This window comes from Chiloscyllium punctatum, chromosome 27, assembly GCF_047496795.1.
Source record: "Chiloscyllium punctatum isolate Juve2018m chromosome 27, sChiPun1.3, whole genome shotgun sequence".
Taxonomy (NCBI): domain Eukaryota; kingdom Metazoa; phylum Chordata; class Chondrichthyes; order Orectolobiformes; family Hemiscylliidae; genus Chiloscyllium; species Chiloscyllium punctatum.
The window spans coordinates 943,216-965,978 of record NC_092765.1 but is presented as its reverse complement, the minus strand read 5'-3'; the positions used below and the strand labels follow the sequence as shown (position 1 = coordinate 965,978).

At 42.9% G+C, this 22,763-nt stretch overlaps 1 protein-coding gene across 2 annotated transcripts in view; it reads left to right on the top strand.

Annotated features, from left to right (window-relative positions):
• The first annotated feature begins 43 nt into the window (after positions 1-43).
• The window catches only part of LOC140453345 (tumor necrosis factor alpha-induced protein 3-like), a 40,057-nt gene continuing 17,337 nt past the window's right edge, over positions 44-22,763 (top strand). For both annotated transcript variants that reach the window (XM_072547902.1, XM_072547900.1), the window contains exons 1-6: positions 44-429; positions 7,366-7,556; positions 10,255-10,396; positions 14,374-14,544; positions 16,080-16,248; positions 19,951-20,852. In XM_072547902.1, the coding sequence (XP_072404003.1) occupies positions 126-429; positions 7,366-7,556; positions 10,255-10,396; positions 14,374-14,544; positions 16,080-16,248; positions 19,951-20,852 (1,879 nt within the window). In that variant the 5' untranslated portion in view covers positions 44-125. The remainder of the gene's footprint in view (positions 430-7,365; positions 7,557-10,254; positions 10,397-14,373; positions 14,545-16,079; positions 16,249-19,950; positions 20,853-22,763) is intronic.

The window sequence follows — 22,763 nt, the reverse complement described above, 5'->3', positions numbered from 1 at the left end:
CCCTCTCTTCCCCCCCTCCCCCTCTCTTCCCCCCCTCCCTCTCTTCCCTCTCTCTCTCTCTCTCCCTCTCTCCCTCTCTCCCTCTCTCTCTCTCTCTCTTCCCCTGTATCTCTGCCTGGGCTGCTATGGAGGGGACCAGCATACTGCCGTACACACTGTCAGACAGCAATTTAATGAAAGCCGTTAAACTGCGGGCTGCAATTAGTGAGGACATAGTGAGACCGACCAGCGCCAAGCCCTTCATCCATCATTTGAACAAACTGCATGAGTACACGCTGCATTTATGTAGCACCAGAGGATACCAGCGGAGATTCCGCAGGATGGTGGAGCAGGCGCTGTTTGATGAGGAGATCTATAAGACCCTCCAAGAAGCCCGAGTCCTGAACTGGTGCAGGGAGGTCAGGAAGCAATTTCCACTCAAGGTTCCTGGTAAGAGAGAAATATTAACCGTGAAGCTTGTTACACACACAAAGGGAACTCAGGTGCAGCTGGAGTCAATGCTGTTTTTCTGGCGGTCTACAGATTAACTTCAAAATGCGTTTCACATTTTGTTTGATAGAAATACTGTCGGTAAAACAAGTTCAGTGTTTTAAAAATATTACTGAGGTTTTAAAAACCGGAGGGCCATGTTCTGAGCTTGAATGCAACAGTAATTATTACAGTAAACCTCACCGTGTCATAAGATGGTTACACTCAAAATAAACAAGGAACTGCGGAAGCTGGAAATCGGAAACAAAAACAGAAATTGCTGGAAAAAACATAGCAGGTCTGGGTAGTGTCTGTGCAGAGAAAGCAGAGTTAACGTTGCAGATCCAGCGAGCCTTCCTGTTATTTTAGAAATGAATGTTGAAACGGTTCCTTGGATATAAATCTTTAAACTTGGGAACTGTTCAGAACGGTGACACAGTTTCAAAATGGGCAGATCTAAAATGTTTTCAAGATTATATGTGTGTGTGTGATTGCTGCACGAACCTCTAAGTACAGTAGCGATATCATTTTAGGATGATGAAGATTACATTTTCAGAGTGAGATACTGTTGTACAAAACAAAGTGACTGCGGTCAGTGATTGTGTTCTCAGATTGTCACTTCATGGTACTTCAGGCACTTTTCCAAATTGACTGTCGCAGTTTGAATCATTAGCAAACCACCCCACTGTAGTTAGTTATGATGTGGAGGTGCTGGTGTTGGACAAAGTTAAAAACCACACAACACCAGGTTATAGTCCAACAGATTGATTTGGAAGCACTAGCTTTCAGAGCGCTGCTCCTTCATCTGGCACTTTTTAACTTTCTACAGTTTGTGCCAGCAGCTCCAGGGCCAGAGGTTTGACCTCATTAACGTGGTCAGAGCAATTGCAGACAGAGTGTGATGAGTGAGGATGGATGCTGCTGCCCACCTGTTACTTTGGACATTATTTTGTCAAGTTTTAGGTCTGAAACCACATTGTAATCTTCAGTTTCTGATGGAAAGATGAAAGGGAGAGCCATACTTATTCAGTAGTTCATCCCGTTGCTGACAGATCTATAAATGCTGCTATCTGGGGACATCTCAGAATGAACACAGGGTGTTGTTCAAGCTTTGCTGAGGGATAACTGAGACATTCCACAGACTCCTGGCCTTCTCACATGGGAGATAATGTTGTAAAACAATAATTGGCAGTCTTGGGATTCTTTTATACATTTTAATGTAATCAAGACCATTAAATAATAATTCAACACTGACATAATCTACTGCTAAACATTAGTTAATTCATTACTTCCAGACAATAGCATTAGGAAATACATGTCTTTTAATGTAAGTAAAATAATAAAACTCTCATGGGGGGTGGTGGAAGGATAAGGTAGGGGCAGAAAGTATGAATCATCTGGCTGCGTGAAGCACAAAACCAGGGGATTCAGTATCACAAAAAGGGCACGTCAATTAGCTCTGAGAAGAGAGGAATGCCTTCATTCAGAGGGCAGTGAATCTTTGAATTCTCTCCTTCAGAGGGCTGTAGACGCTCAATCAAACCAGACATTGGATGATTTCTAGAAGTAGAGATGGCAAATGAAATTTAATGTGGAAAAGTGAGAGGCGATTCCCTTTGAAAGGAGTAACAGGAATAAAGAATACTGGGCTAATGAGATTTTTGGTTGTGTAGATGAGCAGAGAGATCTTGGTGACCAGGTACATAGAGCCCTGAAAGTTGCCACCCAGGTTGATAGAAGTGTTAAGGCATACAGTGTGTTAGCTTTTATTGGTAGAGGGATTGATTTTCGGAACCATGAGGTCATGCTGCAGCTGTACAAAACTCTGGTGTGGCTGCACTTGGTCTATTCCATATAGTTCTGGTCACTGCATTAAAGGATGTGGAAGCTTTAGAAAGGGTTCAAAGGAGATTTACTAGGATGTTGCCTGGCATGCATGCAAGGTCTTACGAGGAAAGGCTGAGAGACTTGAAGCTGTTTTCATTAGAGAGAAGAAGGTTGAGAGGTGACTTAATTGAGATATAAGATAATCAGAGGGTTAGATAGGGTGGAAAATGAAAGCCTTTTTCCTCGGATGGTGACGGCTAGCACGAGGGGACATAGCTTTAAATTGAGGGGGGATAGATACAGGACAGATGTCAGAGGGAGTTTCTTTACTCAGAATATGGAGAGAGACATGTTGAACATGTGGCCACAGGGATGAAGCAGGAGGGAGGAATTTGGATACCTGGATAATTGGGGCTCTTTCTGGGGTAAGTGGGACCTCCACAACAGGATGGTCTTCACCTGAACCAGAAAGGTACCAATATCCTGGTGGGGGAAATTTGCTAATGCGCTGCAGGAGGGTTTAATCTAATTCAGCAGGGGGATGGGATCCTGAATTGTAGCTCCAGTGTACAGGAGGTTGTGTGCAGTTAGGTCAGAAATAAAGTTCCAAGGTCACAAAAGTTCAGGACAAGCAGGAAGGTGGTTTGAAGTGTCAACTTCAACACCAGGAGCATCTGGAAAAAGGTGGGTGAACTTGCAGCATGGTTTGGTACCTGGGACTGCAATGTTGTGGCCATTTCAGAGACATGGATAAACAGGGACAGGAATGGTTGTTGCAAGTTCTGAGATTTAAATGTTTCAGTAACAACAGAGAAGGTGGTAAAAGAGGGGAAGGTGTGGCATTGTTAGTCAAGGATAGTATTATGGTGGCAGAGAGGACCTTTTAGGACTCGACCACTGAGGTAGTATGGGCTGAGGTTAGAAACAGGAAAGGAGAGATCACTCTATTGGGAGTTTTCTATGGGCATCTGAATAGTTCCAGAGATGTAGCAGAAAGGATAGCAAAGATTATTCTTGATAAGAGTAAGAGTAACAGGGTAGTTGTTATGGAGGATTTTAAATTTTCAAATATTGACTGGGAATACCATAATTTGAGTAGTTTAGATGGGTCAGTTTTTGTCCAATGTGTGCAGGAGGGTTTCCTGGCACAGTATGTAGACAGGCCAACAAGGGGCGATGTCACATTGGATTTGATACTAGGTAATGAGCCAGGCCAGGTGTTAGATTTGGAGGTCAGTGAGCACTTTGGTGATAGTGACCACTATCCGATTATGTTATTTTAGCAAAGTAAAGGGACAGGTATATATCGCAAGGCAAGAGTTATAACTGGCGAAAAGGCAATTATGATGCGATTAGGCAAGATTTAGGATGAATAGGATGGGGAAGGAAACTGCAGGGTATGGGCACACTTGAAATGTGGAGCTCATTCAAGGAACAGCTACTGTGTGTCCTTAATAAGTATGCATCTGTCAGGCAGGGAGGAAGCAGTCTAGTGAGGGAGCCATGGTTTATTAAAGAAGTTGAATCTCTTCTCAAGAGGAAGAAGAAGGCTTATGTTAGGTTGAGACATGAAAGCTCAGTTAGGGTGCTTGAGAGTTACAAGTTAGCCAGGAAAGCCCTGAAGAGAGAACTAAGAAGAACCAGGAGGGGACATGAGAAGTAGTTGGCAGATAGGATCAAGGCAAACACTAAAACTTTCTATGTGTATATCAGGAATAAAAGAATGACTAGAGAAAGATTAGGGCCAATCAAGGACAGTTCTTTATGGAATCTGAGGACAAAGGGGAAGCTCCTGTCAAGAGAAAAAGGCTTATGTTAGGATGAGACTACATGGGATTGGGGTTCACAAGGCAGAGGTGTTAACAATCCTAGAAAGTGTAAAAACAGATAAGTCCCTCTAAACCTCCCTCTGGGAAGCCAAGGAGGAGATTGCAGAGCCTTTGGCTTTGATCTTTATGTTGTCATTGTCTGTAAGAATTTTGCCAGAAGACTGGAGCATAACAAATGCTGTCCCTTTGTACAAGAAGGGGAATAGAGACACCCCAGGTAATTATAGACCAGTGAGCCTTACTTCGGTTGTGGGATAAGTATTGGAAAAGGTTATCAGAGATAAGATTTAAAATAATCTAGAAAGGAATAAATTGATTAGGGATAGTCAACATGGCTTTGTGAAGAGTAGGTCGTGCCTCACAAATCTTATTCAGTTCTTTGAGAAGCTAACCAAACAGGTGGATGAGGATAAAGTGGTTGATGTGGTTTATATGGATTTCAGTAAGGCGTTTGATAAGGCAAGCTATTGCACAAAATATGGAGGTATGGGATTGAGAGTGATTTCATGGTTCTGATCAAGTATTGGCTAGCTGAAAGATGACAGAGGATGGTGAATGATGGGAAATGTTCATCCTGGAGTTCAGTTATTAGTGGTGTACTGCAAAGATCTATCACTGCTGTTTGTCATTTTTATAAATGACCTGGATGAGGGCGCAGAAGGGTGGGTTTGCAAATTTGCAGATGACATTAAGGTCAGTGGAGTTGTGGATAGCGCTGAAGGTTACAAAGGGACATAGATCGACTGCAAATCTGGGCTGAGAGGTGGCAAATGAAGTTTAATGTGGAAAAGTATGAGTTGATTCACTTTGGAACGAGCAACAGGATCGCAGAGTGCTGGGCTAATGATAAGATTCTTGGCTGTGTAGATGAGAAGAGAAATCTCGATGTCCATGTACATAGATCCCTACATGCCACCCAGGTTGATAGGGATGTTAAGGAGGCATATGATGTGTTAGCTTTTATTGGTAGAGGGATTGAGTTTCAGAGCCATGAGGTTATGTTGCAGCTATACAAAGCTCTGGTGCAGCTGCACTTGGAGTATTGCATACTTTTCTGGTCACCGCATTATAGAAAAGATGTGGAATCTTTGAAAGAGTTCAGAGGAGATTTACCAGGATGTTGCTTAGTATGAACGGAGGTATTATGACAAAAGGCTGAGGGACTTGATGCTGTTTTCGTTAGAGAGAAGGAGGTTGAGAGGTGACTTAATTGAGACATACAAGATAATCAGAGGGTTAGATAGAGTGGACAGTGAGAGCCTTTTTCCTTGGATAATGATGGCTAGCATGAGGGGACATAGATTTAAATTGAGGGAGGATGTATATTGGACAGATGTCAGAGGTAGTTTCTTTACTCAGAGAATAGTTGGGGCAAGGAATGCCCTGCCTGTAATAGTTGTAGACTTGCCAACATTAAGGGCATTTAAATGGTCATTGGATAAACATATGGATGATAATGGAATAGTATAGGATAGATGGGCTTCAGATTGGTTCCACAGGGTGGCGCAACATTGAGGGCTGAAGGGCCTGTACTGCGCTGTAATGTTCTATGTTCGTACCTGTTCTGAATATGTTTGCCCAGTAAAATAAAGATGTGCATTGGCACCTGTTTTCTGTTTGGCAATGCATATTGTGAAGGTTTGTTTTTTTTTAAAGCAGAGAGTTGCAACAAGGAGTCATTTCCGATAGCACAGGAGCAATTTATCTTTTGAATCTGACGGTGCTGACCCTGTCCCTTTTGCAGATAGTTAGTTCCTTCTCTCCAGGCTGATCTTTCTCCCTCTCCTATCTCTCTTCTCTCAATAGCTAATCCCTCCAGGGTACAATCGCTCCTTTCAGTTTCGGTGCTTTCTGTTTCTAGAAGGTCCCTGAAATAACAGTTTATTCACCGGAAACCAAACCCTCGTGTACTCTTAACAGCAGATTCAACAATTCACTTGGTGATAATCCCCATTTATAACCCAGTACAGTGCAGAGATTTTGTAATCACCCATTTCAGAGATGTTATTACACCCTTCGAGAGCAGGTGGGACTTGAACCCGGGACTCCTGGCTCAGAAGCAGGGCCACCGGTTACGGGCCTATATGTGAGCACCAGGTGGATGTCGGGTGGGTATTTTAGGATAATGAGTGATCATGAAATCACTGAACATCAGACTTCCTTCACTTGTGAATGTAAATGTATAACGCGACATTAAAGGCCAAGTCCACAAATTGTTCATGTACGTTAGTTTATTGTTTTGTCAACATAACATTACAAAATAAAAGGTTTAAAAGAACCAGATCAATGAGTTTTGTTAAAATAGATCCCAATTTCCGGGCCTTGAGCGTGAAATGCAGCCGCCCACAATCACAGAGAGAGGTTGTAAACATAAACATCTTTAGGAGAAGTGAAGAATGACTTCACTGGAGTCTGAGAACTTACTAATTTTGAGTTCTTGTGGTGGTGTGGGCCAGTTCCCCATCTCATGGAATTTCAGTAGCTTATTAACCAGAAGAATTCAAAGGGGAACTGAAGCTGGTTGGTGATGGTATCCTTTTGCTAAAGTTCTCGCATGCTATTCCGTGCAACAGCATTTTGCAGATCACAGCTGTGCGTTTGTAATCTTCCCAGATGGTGTCTCTTTTTACTTATTAATAACCAATGCCATGAGGCTTTTTTCAGTTTCCGCGCACACCTTTCCTTATTACTGACAGGAGTTCCGTTTATCTCTCTCAATCCTGCTCTGGATTCGTGAGAATTGCAGCTGGAATTGTGTGCTCGCATGGATTCGATGTTCTTTTTCGTGAATGCACTAAGTTTGGTTTATGTGGAAATTTAAATCAGCTTCTTGCATCTTATTAACTAGTCTGGGTGTTCAGGTGATCAGCTAATTCCAAAAATTAAGGAACAAAAATCTGCACTGTGTGATTTCTATGACTAGACTGTAAATTTAATAAACACAAGGATTATCATACATTTCTGGATAGATTGACAGATTGGAGACACATGCAGTTAATCTTGGATCAGAGGATTTACATCGCGGAAAAGGAGTCTTTGGGAGCAGTGACATGAATTCTCATGATTATTCCCTGATGCTATACAGTCTGTTAGTCAGGAGTTATTATTATCAACAGGGAATGGTGGGTATGAACTAGTCGCAGAGTTAGAACAATAAATTGAAGCATCTGGTCCCTTTGTAAATGTATGTTTGACTAATTGTATTTGTATAATGTTCATATATATATTTCTTCTTGGGCAGGAGAAGGGAATAGTCTCCTACACTCTATCTCACTGTACATGTGGGGTGTTCAAGACACAGACCTTGTCCTGCAGAAAACCTTCCATGAAGCATTGGTGAAAGCACATGATGCAAACTTCAAATTAAGATTTCAGACAGAATACAGAACAGACCAGGGATTTCTCGATCCAGCTCTGCTGCATCAGCCTAAGGTAGGATTAGAAATTCTTCAGTCATTTTTATTTCATGAACTCAGTAGAAGTTAAGGGAAGATTGGATGAAAATTCAGCTGATAATTGTTCGATCACCCATTTTACCCAGTGTACAAAGTTCCAATTATCCCTAAAAGGTTTCTGTAGATTCTTTGCTGCTTTGGTGAGAGATATTTGCTTTCAAGATAACATTTAAAAACTGAAAATGAAAATGTTCAACATCTGAATTAAAAAATGAAAGCACAGAAAATACGTAGTCATTCAGTCAACACCTATAACAGGAAAAATCACTCAGACATTGTAAGGAGTGCTCTCCTAATGGTGCTGAGTAGTGACAGTGTTCTCTGGATTTGATTTAACTATGAAGGCAAAGGCCTAGCGGTATCATCACTAGCCTGTTAATCCAGAGCCCAAACTAATGGTTTGGGGACATGGGTTCAAATCCAGCCACAGGAGATAGTGAAATTTGAAATCAATAAAAATTTGGAATTAAGATTCTAATGATAATCATGAATCCATAGTCGATTGTTGGAACAACCCCCCTCTGGGTCACTCATGTCCTTTAGGGGAGGAAACTGCCATCCTTACCTGGTCTGGCCTACACGTGACTCCAAACCCACAGCAATGTGGTTAACTCCTAACTGCCCTCTGGGTAATTAGGGATGGGCAATAAATGCTGACTCAGCCAGTCATTCCTACATCCCACGAATGAATAAATAAAAACTGTGGTCAGAGTGTTTGATGCTGACACTGAGATGGTGGTAATCCCTCCCTCACATCACACATAGAGATTTTGAAAATGTTTTGTGCAACGTTTGGGAACTGTTTGAGAGAAGGTGAATAAAATATTAGAAAAATGTCCATTATTGACTCAAACCTCAGTGTGTGTATAACAGTGGGTTTTTCTGGTGTTTTAGTTCAATATTTGTTTTTAAAGTAAAAGCCCAAAGGGATTTTTGGGGCAGATTACTCATTTTCTTTCAATGGGTTTGCACCCAGTGAATCATTTGATATTGTGATGATTAACCATTGCACCGAAGATTGAAATGTAACTTCCATTGTCCTACATCCAATCATAGATCTTTCTCTTTGTTCTGTTCCCTTTCCTGTCAGATTTCTAACATTTTCAATTCTGGCATCCTTACCCTGACCTGAAATACTGGGCAGAATTTAATACCCGCCCTTGAGGCATGTTTGGTGGTAGAGGCATTTAAGGAGGCAGAATTGTGACAAATAGGGACCCCGTCAAATTCATGCCTCCACCATGATTGAATCCATGAAGGGAAGATCCAGGGCCAAGCTTCCTGTCAACTGGAAATTGAGGCCGTTCAGTGGGTAATTAATACTCTGCTGCCATCATTAGTATTATCCAGAGATGGGCAGGGGCTCTGTGTGTGGGTGCCAGGGGTCTCCTTGTTCAAAAGCAACAGTGCCTGATCAAGGGCTTGGCATCATAAATAGGAGAATGTGCTGGCATTCACCCCTACCCTTCCTGCTGACTGCCCCAACCCCTGCCATTGCTGTCCCCCTTGACATCCTGCCCTATGAACCCACCTCCCCTTCCCTACCATTACCACTACAATAATTCACCCATGGTCAGTGTTCAGCAATAATCCTGGGCACCACATGAGTTTCATGCCCACAGCAGCTAGTACCTTGTAGATGGTGGATGGCCTGCAGCTCTGTGGCTGGAAAACCTGGTCCTGGTCTTTTCGATCTTGGGGGAGAGATACCGCCCCTTCTTCGAGGGAGGTGTACAGAGCCTGTCGCTATCTCTCCAGGAGTGGGATCCTGGTGTTTCTGTTCAGTTCAACTCCTTCACCTTTGCTTCACTTTTTACACACACTCTCTAAGCTGCTGAGTCTCTCTAACATGATACTTTTTTTTAATCTGCCGCTCAGTATTAACTTTGCAAAATGCTTTACAGCTTCTCTCCGCACTCTGCTTCAAAATGAAATACATTCTGCATTTTTCATGTAACTTCATACTCTTAAAATTTGAGTAAAATGACTTGTTTTGATCAGTGCTGTTCTAAATTCCAGAAAAGCTGGGAACACTGCATTAGGCATGATGTCTGGAGTGGGGAACTGAGGTTGTGGTTTGGATCAATAACCTTTTCATCAGAACAGCCTTTACTTTGTTTTAAGATACCTAAGGTATTTAGCATCTGACATACTGCCTTTTCATCATTTTAAAATCAGTAAATCTGTAATGTAGCTGTTATTCACTGATCCTGATGTTCTGGAACTCAATCAGTCTGTGTCCTACCCTTTTTTCATTGTCGAACATACTGGAAATCAGTGCTACATCTAATGAGAAAGGTCACAGGAGCTTCCCCAAATTAATTCAAGTCCCTTCGTGAATATCGAGCTTCACCTCACTGCCCCACTGTTTCCTTTTTGAGGAGTAAATTTGGTGCAGTTTCCCACACCCAATGGTTTGGAGCAGTAAGTATTTGGTGAGTTGATAGGAGTATGATAAAGGTCAAATTCCTAATTTGATCAATTCCTGATTAGGTTTTTCTTTGGAGGGATGACTGTGGGGAATTTAACTCGCGCAATTGCCCAGTTGCCCTGTTTAACTGTTTGATGCCAGTATCTTTATGAAGTTAATTTACCTCATATTTCTAAATGATATGTTCTAATTCTCCTTATGGCTTTTCTGTTGCGAAATCAACTTTGTTTTGTTATATGTACAGATCTGGGATCAAGAATGGCAGAATGTGATTGAATCTTCCAATCCTGGGTCTCCTGCAGGCCATCCTTTGGCAAACATTTATCAGGATGTCCACATCTTTGTGTTAGCCAACATTGTCAGGAGACCTATAGTTGTTGTTGTAGGTGAGTTTAAAATGTGAAACAAGACCAGTTAGATGGTTTGTAATATGGTATCTTCAAATAACCACAATCTCAGCTCATTTTGTTATCTTAATGAAACCCAGGTGACTTCCTTGCTGCAGGTTTATCAATTCTTTCTTTCCTGAAGGTGTGGATATTCTGCCAAGAGTTTCTACATATACCCAAATATTATCTCACTCATGTGCCCTTTTGTCAAGTATTTAACCATGAGGATGGTTTACAGCCTTACCACAAGGGGTGGCATGGTGGCTCAGTGGCTCAGTGGTTAGCACTGCTGCCTTACAGTGCCAGGGATATGGGTTCAATACCCATCTCCGTGTGACTGTCTGTGTGGAATCAGCACATTCTCCCCGTGTCTGTGTGGCTTCCCTCCAGGTGTTGTGTGGTCCATCTGGCTGGATGTACTGCATTTTTAAAGTATGACATATTCTTGCCTTCAATTACTACCACATTAAAAATGCAGTTCCTTCCGGGTGCTCTGGTTTCCTCCCACAATCCAAAGATATGCAGGTCAGGTGAATTAGCCATGCTAAATTGCCCATAGTGTTGGGTGCATTAGTCAGGGGTAAATGTAGGGGAATGGGTCTGGGTGGGTTACTCTTTGGAGGGACTTGTTGGGACGAAGGGCCTGTTTCCATACTGTAGGAAATCTAATCTAATCTCATCTTCAATAAAGCATTATCCAGGGTCAATGGTCATTAATGTCTTTCAAGGACCATTGCACTCGGCACCAAATGTAAGAGTGGTGCTTATGTCTTGGAGCTTAGACAGCATCACAGAACATTCCAAAAATTCACCCCATGCAACCATCAGCTTAGCTGGATAATCATCTCTCACATCAGTCCTAAAGTCATAAGTTCAAATCCTACTCAGAAAGCTGAATATATAATCAAGCTGACACTTTAATCCATGGTTCAAGCAGTGCTAAGTGTCAGAAGGTGTCATCTCTAAGTGAGATGACACATTGCTGCCCTGTGGTCCACATCAACTGGTTTTCAAGATCCTCATGAAGTTTTGCCAATGTTCAACCAGTCTTCATCCTTCAGGCAATACCAGCAGAGGGAAGATGATGACCTAGTATTATGATGAGACTATTAATCTAGAGACTCAGGTAATGATCTGGGGACCTTGGTTCACATCCTACCATGACAGAGAGTGGAATTTGCATTTGATTTTAAAAATGTATGAGTTAAGAGTTTAGTGATGACAGTGAAACCATTGTCAACTGTTGAAAAAAAACCCTCCTGGTTCAATGATGTCCTTCAGGAAAGAAATCTGTTGTCCTTACCTAGTCAAGCAAACGTGCGATTCCAGGCCTGTAGCAATGCGTTTGATTCTTAACTGTTCTCAGGGCAATCTGTGAGTACAGACCCTCTGACAGTGTGGCACTCCCTCAGTACTGCATTGACTTTGGCCTAGATTGTTGCAATCACTTCAGTAGGACTTGAACCCATGAACTACTGACTCACGCCAAATTATGACCAACTGTTCCATGTTTAAACTGATACAAATGATCTATTTCAATGTGATATTTTCTGTCGGATCAGTCTGTGTAAATTAATCACATAGTAAACTAACAATATCTAGGCTCCGCATAGTCCCCATTCTTCTATCTGCTGCTTATTCAGATGTTTGTCAAGATTCTTCTTCAATGTTTCTATTGTATGAGCCACCACCACCACCTCTATAGTGATGAAGGCCTTGCAGCATCACCATTAGTGGGAGGCCATGGGTGCAAACTTTCATTGATAGTTTCCTTGTGGATGGTGAAATATATATACAGGATTGAATATGTCATTTAAAATCAAAACATCAGCATGCGCTGACCCCAGACTCCCCTTTACCTGATGTTCACCTCAACCTTAATTCCCAAAGCACACACCTTGATGGAAATCAATCTTAATCAGATGTTAAATGGAGGTCCCAGCTGCTCTCTCAAGTGAAGTTAGAACTAAAAACAAAGAGCAGTCCAGCATAGGAACAAGTCCTTTGATCCACCAAGACTGTACACACACATGATGCCTTTCTAAACTAACAGCATCTCGCCTCCGCATAGTCCCCATTCTTCTATCTGCTGCTTATTCAGATGTTTGTCAAGATTTTTCTTCAATGTTTCTATTGTATGAGCCTCCACCACCTCTGGCAGCACATTCCAGATGCTTGCCGCCCTCGACATAAAAAAACCTGCCTCTCATGTCTCCTCTCAACTGTTGAGAAAACAAGCAGCAGTTATTCCCCAGGGCCCTGCCATTATTTATCCTTCAGCAAATAAATGAAATACAAACTGTTCTGGTTCTGTTCGCCGAGCTGGGAATTTGTGTTGCAAACGTTTCGTCCCCTGTCTAGGTGACATCCTCAGTGCTTGGGAGCCTCCTGTGAAGCGCTTCTGTGATCTTTCCTCTGGCATTGTAGTGGTTTGAATCTGCCGCGCAGAGACAGGCCACAATAAATGCCGGAGGAAAGATCACAGAAGCGCTTCACAGGAGGCTCCCAAGCACTGAGGATGTCACCTAGACAGGGAACGAAACGTCTGCAACACAAATTCCCAGCTTGGCGAACAGAACCACAACAACGAGCACCCGAGCTACAAATCTTCTCCCAAACTTTGAAATACAAACTGACTGCAGTGTTTCCTGCATTAATACAGTGACTACATTTAGAAAAAGTATTTAACTGTATTGAAACATTTCAGTGAACTCTGGAGACAGTATGAAATCCCGTGGTTGGACTGTGCAATACTGAAAAGGTGCTGCTTTGTCAGACATGCTGTTTTAAGAAACATCAGACTGATGTCTTGGTAGTTGTTTTTGCTGTTTATGACTTATTACAGTCACCCCATGAATACAATGTGCACTGACAGAACTGTCTTGCACTTGAAATAGAATTCATTGGGGCAACTCAAGAGCAACTGGGCATGGGCAATAACTGCTGTCCCAGCCAGTGATATCCACGTCAAATGAGGGAATAAATAAAAAAACATATAAACATACAGCTTAGGCACAGGAGTAGATCATTCAGCACTAGAATCTGCTGTGCCATTCAATATGATCATTGCTGACCTGATTACCACACACTCCTGCCTACCCCAGGTAACCTTTCAACACCCCTTTTTCTTCTCAAGAATGTCTCCAACTCTGCCTTAACACTATTTGAAGGCTCTGCTTCCATCATGTTATAGGAAGGATACGGGAACCTGGAGAGTGTTCAGAAGAGATTTACCAGGATGTTGCCAGGAATGGAGGGTTTGAATTATGGGGAGAGGTTGGGACATTTTCACTGAAGTGTAGGAGATGGATTTCAAGACTAGAGGGCATAGTTTTACGGTGAGGCATTTAAAAAAACACAAGGGGCAATTTTTTTTAAACACAGAGAGTATGTGGAATGAACTTCCAGAGGAAATGGGGTTTCTAAGCTGTATAACTCTATGACTCTATGTTTTCAAGAAGAGAGCTCCAAAGACTCTCAAAGCCTGTGAGAAAAAAAACACATATCTATCTTAAATATTATTGGAAAGCTAAATGGAATCATTAAATGTAAATATTACAGAATAAAGGAACAAAATCTTCCTGAAAAATAATTTGGGGCCAGGAAATAGCAGCAGAGGCGTGTTGTCATTGGATGGAAATGATTTGGGATATTTCACAGCAGAAAGGAATCTGAAACAATGCATGCTGTTGGTGAAGAAACATATATTCCACCTCATTTATGTCAATGCATCCATTTTATGCAAAGGCCTTCTTCCCATGGTTTTCATTGAAACATTATTTATCCAATACCCTGCATTCTTCAGCCAAATCATATTTATTAGTGAGTTTTGAGATCATATTTATAATGAGTTTGCATTGCAACTGAAGTATCTTATTTTTCCTCTGGGGGCATAAAAATACTATTGGTCACTAAGGAAGTAAATGCAACATTTTAGGATCCAGTAATCTTTCATTTGCTTTTTTTTAAAACAGGAAACTCAAAAGGAAGTTCCAAAAGTGTTTCAGAGAGGATGACATCGAGTCCAGCTGGGATTTATCTGCCTTTGCACTGGCCTCCTCATCTCTGCTACTCTTACCCCATTTTGCTCAGCTATGCACATCAATATTTCACACCACTCATCAGTGTCAATGACGTAGGACCAGGTAAGCTGGTGAACTTGTCCAATTCATACAAGGATCTGCATCACACCTGGAGCCAAAATAGTGCTTGTTATGAATTAACTTTCCCAGAAACAAACCATAAATTCAGATTGACAGTGTGATCTACTGCTAACCTGAGCATCTATTGTTCAGAACAGGGAACAAATAAACTCTTCAGCCTTGAGGGGAAGTATTCATACACATCAGCAGCAGAAGTATTCACCTGGGCCCAATTCCCTGGATCACAGTCCAAGCAGTTAAACCAATACCGTAACCTTGCCAGAAACTCCAAATCCACATCATCACCATCCAGTACAGGTTGCTCCCTACAGTGTCCTGTCTTGAGGCTAATTTTTAAAAATAATCCTTTAGTTGGGGTTTTGAACTCAGTGTCATCGCTCACTCCACCTTGTGGAAGCTCCTCACCAGAATTAAGCAGCTAGGAAACACATAAAGCTGTTGGTCACAATGGCCTATTTAACCCTGTCTTCTGCCGTTGGACATTGACAATTATCACATTGACCTGGTGTGTTTGTTGTCCAAAGCCGAGTCTTGGCAAAGAGACCCAACTCAATGTTAACCCTCGACTGGGAACGTGACAAATTGGTTGGAGATGACGGGGGAGTCTGAGGGTTCCTCTGTGCAGCCTGGAGGAACCCTGCAGCTGATAAGGAAACCAGAAATTTCGGGGTTAAAAATCACACAACACCAGCTTATAGTCCAGCGGCGTTATCTGGAAACACTCCGGAGGCACTCATCATCAAGGAGCAGCGCTTCAAAAGCTAGTGCTTCCAAATTCACTTGGTCCACCCCAGTCCAACACCGGACCTCCAAATTCAGAAACTTCAGAGAAATTATAACTGAATGGGTCTACTCAGCCCCTCACAGCTATTGCTAACAGAGAAACACACTAACAGAAATTGCTGGAAAAGCTCAGCAGGTCTGGCAGCATCTGTGCAGAGAAATCAGAGTTAATGTTTCGGGTCCAGTGAGCCTCTCTCAGAACAGGGCCGAAATGTGAACTCGGATTTCTCTCCACAAATGCTGCCAGACCCGCTGAGCTTTTCCAGCAATTTCTGTTTTTGTTTCTGATTTACGTTTTTTCGGTTTTCATTGATTTTGGTCGAGCAGTATCTGTGTCTTTGTAGAGACTTAACTCAGTCAGTTCGGGGGAGATGGAAGTGCTTTGTTTATGTGGTCAGCGTTTAGAGAATTATTCAGGATTCTCCAATCTCCCAAAAGTATAGAACCTGGTTCCATAGTCTCCTCACAAACATCTGGAGCCAAGGACCTAACCACATTGTACCTTTAGACAGATTACAGTTTGTGTCTCCTTCCCGATCTCTCTGATAAGGCTCTGACATCACTATTAGGAACATTGTTGTTACGGTTTGTCAGGTTAACCCATTGCTCCACGGAAAGTTTCAACTCAAGTGTGGGAAAATAAAGGGAAGATGGAAGCTGACATAATCTATTCTGCTGCCTCAGGAATACTGCAGATACTTGAAATAAAAGTTCCAAATGTCTTTCCCTTTCAGAAATCAATGCTTTTCCCCTGGCCGTTCCGAGTGAGCAGGGGCTTGTGGAATTACCGATTCGCTTTCTGCTTGATGCTGAAAAATGTGACAGGAAGCAAGTACTGAGCAATTATCTGATTGTGGTGACTCTGCCAGATTGTTACGGTGGGACATTTGCAGATGCAGTTCGGTGAGTCTAGTCTCTCAGTAACTTCCTGAAAAATATGGAATTTATGATTAGGTCGATCTCCACATTCCTGACTCTCCCAAGACCAAATTAATTGGATTCAGGAATGTACATGGGGAGATAACACATCTGAAGGCAATGTTTGTTTAGCATTGGAGCTGAGGTGGGTGGCTAAGGTGTGAGGAGCGAATAGGAGTTAGTGTGATGGAAGGGGTTCATTACAGGCCATCTACACATTCCACAGCCTTTTCAAATCACAATTAATTCTTTGTACGCTCTCGTGAAGGAAGGCAGTTTGTGATTGCGAGAGCAAGCCAGACGTTGCTGGAAAAGCTCAGCAGGTCTGGCGGCATCTGTGGAGAGAAATCAGAGTGAATGTTTCGGGTCGAGTGACCCTTCCGTTCTGAGCAGATGTTGCCAGACCTGCTGAGCTTTCCCAGAAACTTCTGTTTTTGTTTCTAATTTACAGCAGCCGCAGTTCTTTCGGTTTTATATTTCGTGATTGTGAAGCTTGTGGCTTGATTCGTTTCGCTGGCAACTTTGGGTTAGCAAAAGATTTTAAATATTCTCATTGAATCAAATACAAACAAACTCTGTGGGTGAGACATTGACTGAGTCATTCCATAGAGAGAGCTCTGGGTTTTTTTTAAAGCTAACAACAGCTGGATGTGAAGGCGCTACTCCAGCTCTCCTAGATCCAACAGGCGAACGAGGCTGGAGTTTTATCACAGGAAGAAACTCCACACAACCAACGCTGAGCGCACTTTGAGGGACACTTGGGCTCTTTTTCACTGCAGTGGGGCCTCACATTCCGACGAAATATTTATAAACGTTCCCGAAGGATGGGTAAGGTCTGTATGTTATGATCCTTTTTTTATAATCCACCATTCTTCAAACCTTAAACAAGAACAGGCAGAAAATATCAATGGGATTCTTACACATAACCTTTGTTGGATTGCTTTGATTTGCTATTATTCCAACTGATGACAAATCCAGTATTTCAGCCTTATATTTGTACTAATGTGCTGGGCTCACCCATCATTCAGGATAGGAATGTTTGTGGAGCTTCTCCATAAGAAATAGGAACAGAGGTAGGCCATTCGGCCCCCTCGACCCTGCTCCGCCATTCAATAGAAGCATGGCTGATCCGGGACTCCTCGCAACCACTTTCCTGCTCTTTCCCCACAACCCTTGATTCCCCACTGATCCAGAATCAATCTTAGTCCTCAATCTACACAGGGACTCTGGCCCCACAGCTGTCTGTGGCAAGGAATTCCAAAGACACTCAATCTTCTGAGACAAGAAATTCTTCCTAATCTCAGTCTTAAATTGGTGTCCCTTTATTTTGAGATTATGCCTTCTGCTCATAGATGCTCCCATGAGGGAAAACATCCTCTCAGCATTGACCCTGTCAAGCCCCTTAACAAATCAATATGTTTCAATGAGATCACCTCTCATTCTTCTAAACCCTAGACAATAGTGTCCAAACCTGTTTAGCTTTGCTCACAAGACAAACCCTCTATTCTGGGGATTATCCAAATGAACCTTCTCTGAGCTACCCTCCAATGATCTTTTTTTGGTTTAGATTGTAGATTTTATTGTGTAAATTTTAGGTGTATTTGAGTACAGGAGTACAGTGAAAGGTTAGATTAGATTACATTACAGTGTGGAAACAGGACCTTTGGCCCAACAAGTCCACACCGACCCGCCGAAGCGCAACCCACCCATACTCCTAACCTAACACTACGGACAATTTAGCATGGCCAATTCACCTAACCTGCACATTTTTGGACTGTGGGAGGAAGCCGGAGCACCCGGAGGAAACCCACGCAGACATGGGGAGAACGTGTAAACTCCACACAGTCAGTCGCCTGAGGCGGGAATTGAACCCGGGTCTCTGGCGCTGTGAGGCAGCAGTGCTAACCACTGTGCCACCGTGCCGTACTACCATTCTCCAGCACCATCTTAGTGTACAAGAAACAGGATTAAAAATAGAAGCAGAAATAAAAGAAACAGCCAAAAGAAAAGGAAATGTCCAGAGCACTCCCCCACCTCCACCATGAATCCTTGCTACCAGAAAAACAAAGCCACTAAGTCCATCCCTCAGGGTGCGAACACTCCAAATAAAACAATATCCTTCCATAAATAAGGGATGGGGCAGGCCTGATGCTCAGAGCTTTGATCTGATCCACCGGTTGAGGAAGCACTTGGTCCTGTTTGCTGCACGCTGTTTACAGGGATGCTCATGCCCACCCATACCCTCCACCTCCTCCATGACTTTCAGTCCCCTCGCCCCCAGTGCCTCATCTTCACGATGGACATCCGGTCCCTGTACACGTCCATCCACAATAACAAAGGCTTCCAAGCCCTCCGTCTCTTTCTGTCCCACCAACCCAAACACTACCCTTCCACTGACACATTCATTCAATTGGCTGAACTGGTCCTCACCCTCAACAACCTCTCCTTTGGATCCTTCTACTTCCTTCAGACCAAAGGGGTAGCCATGGGCACCTTCATGGGCCCCAGCTATGCCTGCCTCTTCATCGGGTATGTGGAGCGGTCCATCTTCTGCAGTTACACTGACACCATTCCCCACCTTTTCCTCCGCTACATCGATGACCGTATTGGCGCCACCTTGTGCTCCCACGAAAAGGTTGAACACTTCTTCAACTTCATGAACACCTTCCACCCTGACCTCAAGTTCACCGAGACCATTTTGGACATGTTCCTCCCCTTCCTGGACCTCTCTGTCTCCATCTGCAGCCATCAACTCAACATGGACATTGACTTCAAACCCACCGAATCCCACAGCTACCTGGTCTACACTAGCCCTTCTCCCCTCCGCTCCTCCCCTGATTAAAAACATTATCCTTTACTCCCAATTCCTCCGCCTCAACTGCATCTGCTCCCAGGAGGAGCAATTCCACTCCAGGTCATCACAGAAGGCCTCCTATTTACAGGACCGCAATTTCCCCTCCCACATGTTCAACAATATCGTCCAGCGCATCTCCTCCACTTCCCACACCTCTGCCCTTGAACTCCATTCCTCCAACTGCAACACAGATAGAACTCCGCTGGTCCTCACCTTCCATCCCACCGATCTCCAGATGCAATGCATTATCCTCCACCATTTCTGCCACCTACAAACAGACCCCACCAGCAGGGATATATTTCCCTCCCCACCCCTCTCTGCATTCTCCAGGGACCATTCCCTCTGTGACTCCTTCGTTATGTCCACGCCCCCCACCAATCCACCCTTCACCCCCTGGCACCTTCTCTTGCCGCCACAAGAGATGTAAGATCTTTGCCCACACCTCTCCCCCCCCCCCCCCCCACTTCCATCCAAAGCCCCAAAGGATACTTCCACATCCAACAGAGATTTTCCTGCACATCAGATGCAATTTAAGTACCAATTTGCAAACTTTTTTTAACTTTACATCTCTGCACCAAGAAATACCAATAAATTTCTCTCAAAGCTCATGCTGCAACTAACACAATATGTTTTGAAATTCCTGAGAGATTAATTGGGATATTGTTGTGTCAATGATCTAGCACACCCTGGACTTTTCAGTTCAGGTTCCTTGCTCTATAAAGTAAGCTAAATTAAATTGTCTTGTCTTCTATTGATAAACAGTTCATAAAAATTAAATCATTCAAAGCAGTAAAATTGGCTTTTAAATAAATGCAGCTTTGTTTTGTTTGCAGGTTGTATATAAATCCTTTGCCTGACGATCTTAACTTGGTTCAAGATTATTTCCAGCTGGTTAATCACCAATACAAATTCTGGCAGCAAAACACAGACAAAGAAAGGAGTGGGAGAAATGAAGATGGGCTTGCTTTCCTCTCTAATCTGTCTATTGTGGGAGACAAATGTTTGACTCCTGGATGCACGTACTTTTGCTCAAAATTCACAAAGCCGTTCTGTCACACATGTTGTGATGCCTTCCGAAAAACAGATGTGTCTTCAGGGGCCAACAATTGTCAACAAAGTGATGGCCAAGGAGACAATGTGAAGGAGTTAGAGACCAAAGGTACAACACTCCATGGATTGAAAGACATCAGGAAAACCCCATCAACTCCCCTCCAACCAGCACCACCATTGTCAGCGCACAGTCCTTTCTGCAGTGAGAATAATGCCCTCAAGTGCAAAACATCTCATTGTCCATTCACTGGGAATGTGACGATGAATGGACTTTGTCCAAGTTGCTTCCAAGAAAGAAGTGGCCACATTCCAGAGGATGGCAGTAATTCTTATCCAAAAGCTGAAGGTGAATTTGTGGAAGAGGAGATGGATTTGTGGGGAGAAAGATGCAACAGTTGCAAGCAAGTGATAAGAACATTCAATGGTTTGTGTTTCTCTTGCTCAGAGATCAGGGATTCACTCTCAAAGTCACGGAGCAGAACCAAGCAAACACCTTCAGGGTCACAGCAAGCTGCCATGGCCAAGATTGGTAACTATGGACCACTTGTTCCCCAGGGGCAGAGACAGACGTTTAGTCAGCTGGGTGAATCAGCAAAGTGCAAAAATCAAAACTGCCAGTACTTTGGGACTGAAGAACAGAATGGATTCTGTACCATGTGTTTCTTTAGATACGTGGAAGAAATTGGTAAGTAATTTGCTTTTTGTAAAGCACGCTTCCAGAAATCATAAACATAATGACCTGATTTTTTCCAATTATCTGCCAATACAAGGAAACCAGGCTGTTTGGTACTGGAGATCAACAGTTCAATTTTAACTGTGATACACCCAGTAGCTGAGGCTCTGAGCAGAAACCTGTCTACAGTTTTTTATATAATCATTTGAATTTGAGTTTGATTTAGTGTTGTCACATGTACCCAGAGACAATGAAAAGTGTTGTTTTTCATACTATACAGGCAAATCGAACCAGGGTAGCATGAGAGAGTGCAGAATATAGTGTTGCAGCCACAGAGAAGGTGCAGGTAGACAGATAAACATTAACATTTGAGAAGACATTTCCTTGTAACCTTCTTAAATTGCCTAATTCCACTCTTCACCTGCATCTGAGCCCCTCTCAGCTCAACAGTTGCTGAAACCCCCACCCATATCTTTGTTAGTCTTCAGACTTCAGCCCTCCATCTCTGCCCTGACTGATGCCTTATCTTGAACCACCTCTTCTCCACTGAACAAGGAGTTAATCTCCATCAGGAAACCCAGTCTCCATTAACATGGGGAGATCCACTATACAATTCTGTTACACTTGCCTTAAAGACAGCAAAGGCCAGTTTTCTCCTTAGAAGTAAACTCTAGATGAAAAAGAACATAAAGATTACTAAAAGGAACTTAAAGTTGGAGCTTAATCCTAACCCTTTCTTTGTGCAACTTAATAAACTCTAGCTTGTGCTTGAATTTACTATTGAAACAAAGCAATCAAATGAGCTTCCTTATTCGATGTATTAATTGAGAATCATAGAAGTCCAACAGAGTGGGAAGCGGCCTTTCAGCCCATCCAGTCTGCACTGACCCTCCGAAGTGCAGCCCACCCAGATGCAGCTCCCCCACCCAATACCTGTAACCCCCATTTATCATGGGCAATCCATCTAGCCTGTACATCTCTAGACATCAAAACGTCAGAAGTCAGAAAATATATTCTTAACTATTATCTATATTTACTGGTCAATATGCACATTGAGATTCCTAAAGTCACATGCACTACAAGGTCAGCCTTTTGTGTAGAGCGCTAGCCATCTGATTACAGTGTAAGCTTGACATGCAATAGGACATATAGAAACTGTCCTGTATAATAATGGATAGCCTGATTGAATCATCCCTCACTATATATTGTGAAAACTCATGAAAGAGTTCCATCCATCACTTTGGCCCTGAGCAATGTCCGGTCAACTATAGATTACCCTGAAATGGGAAGGCCTCTCAAAAACTTGAACTATTTCCCCGGGCAGTACCTTCCAAACCCATGATCACTTCCATCTAGAAGGACAAAGGCAGCAGATATATGGGAACACCATTGCCCTCCAAGCCACTCTCCATCCTGACTTGGAAACGTATCGACATTTCTTGAGTGTTACTGGGTCAAAATTTTGGAATTCTCTCCCTAACAAAATTGTAGGTCTACTTATAGTACATGGACTGCAGCAATTTAAGAAGGCAGCTCACCACCACCTTCTCAAGGACAACTAGGGATGGGCAATATAATCTGCCAAGCCAGTGAAGCCCATATCTCATGACTCAATAAAACTAAAGAAAACGAAAGAAAACAGATGAAGTTAGAGGTTCTGTGCTGTTACTATATAGTAAACCCATGAGTGGTTGTCTGCTCTAATATGATGTTGCCATCAAATCAAACAGACATATTGCCTACTACATAAATTAGTAACATGATGTGAATTTCAGTGCCAGTGATGCGAGGTCTGAAGGTTGTACATCATATTGACTGGCAGATCATTTCAAATAACACGTACAATTGACCATTCACAGTGGGCAGCAAGCCATTTGTGCCAATCCAGTCTGTGCTTGCAAACCCCAGGAAAGTATATTCACC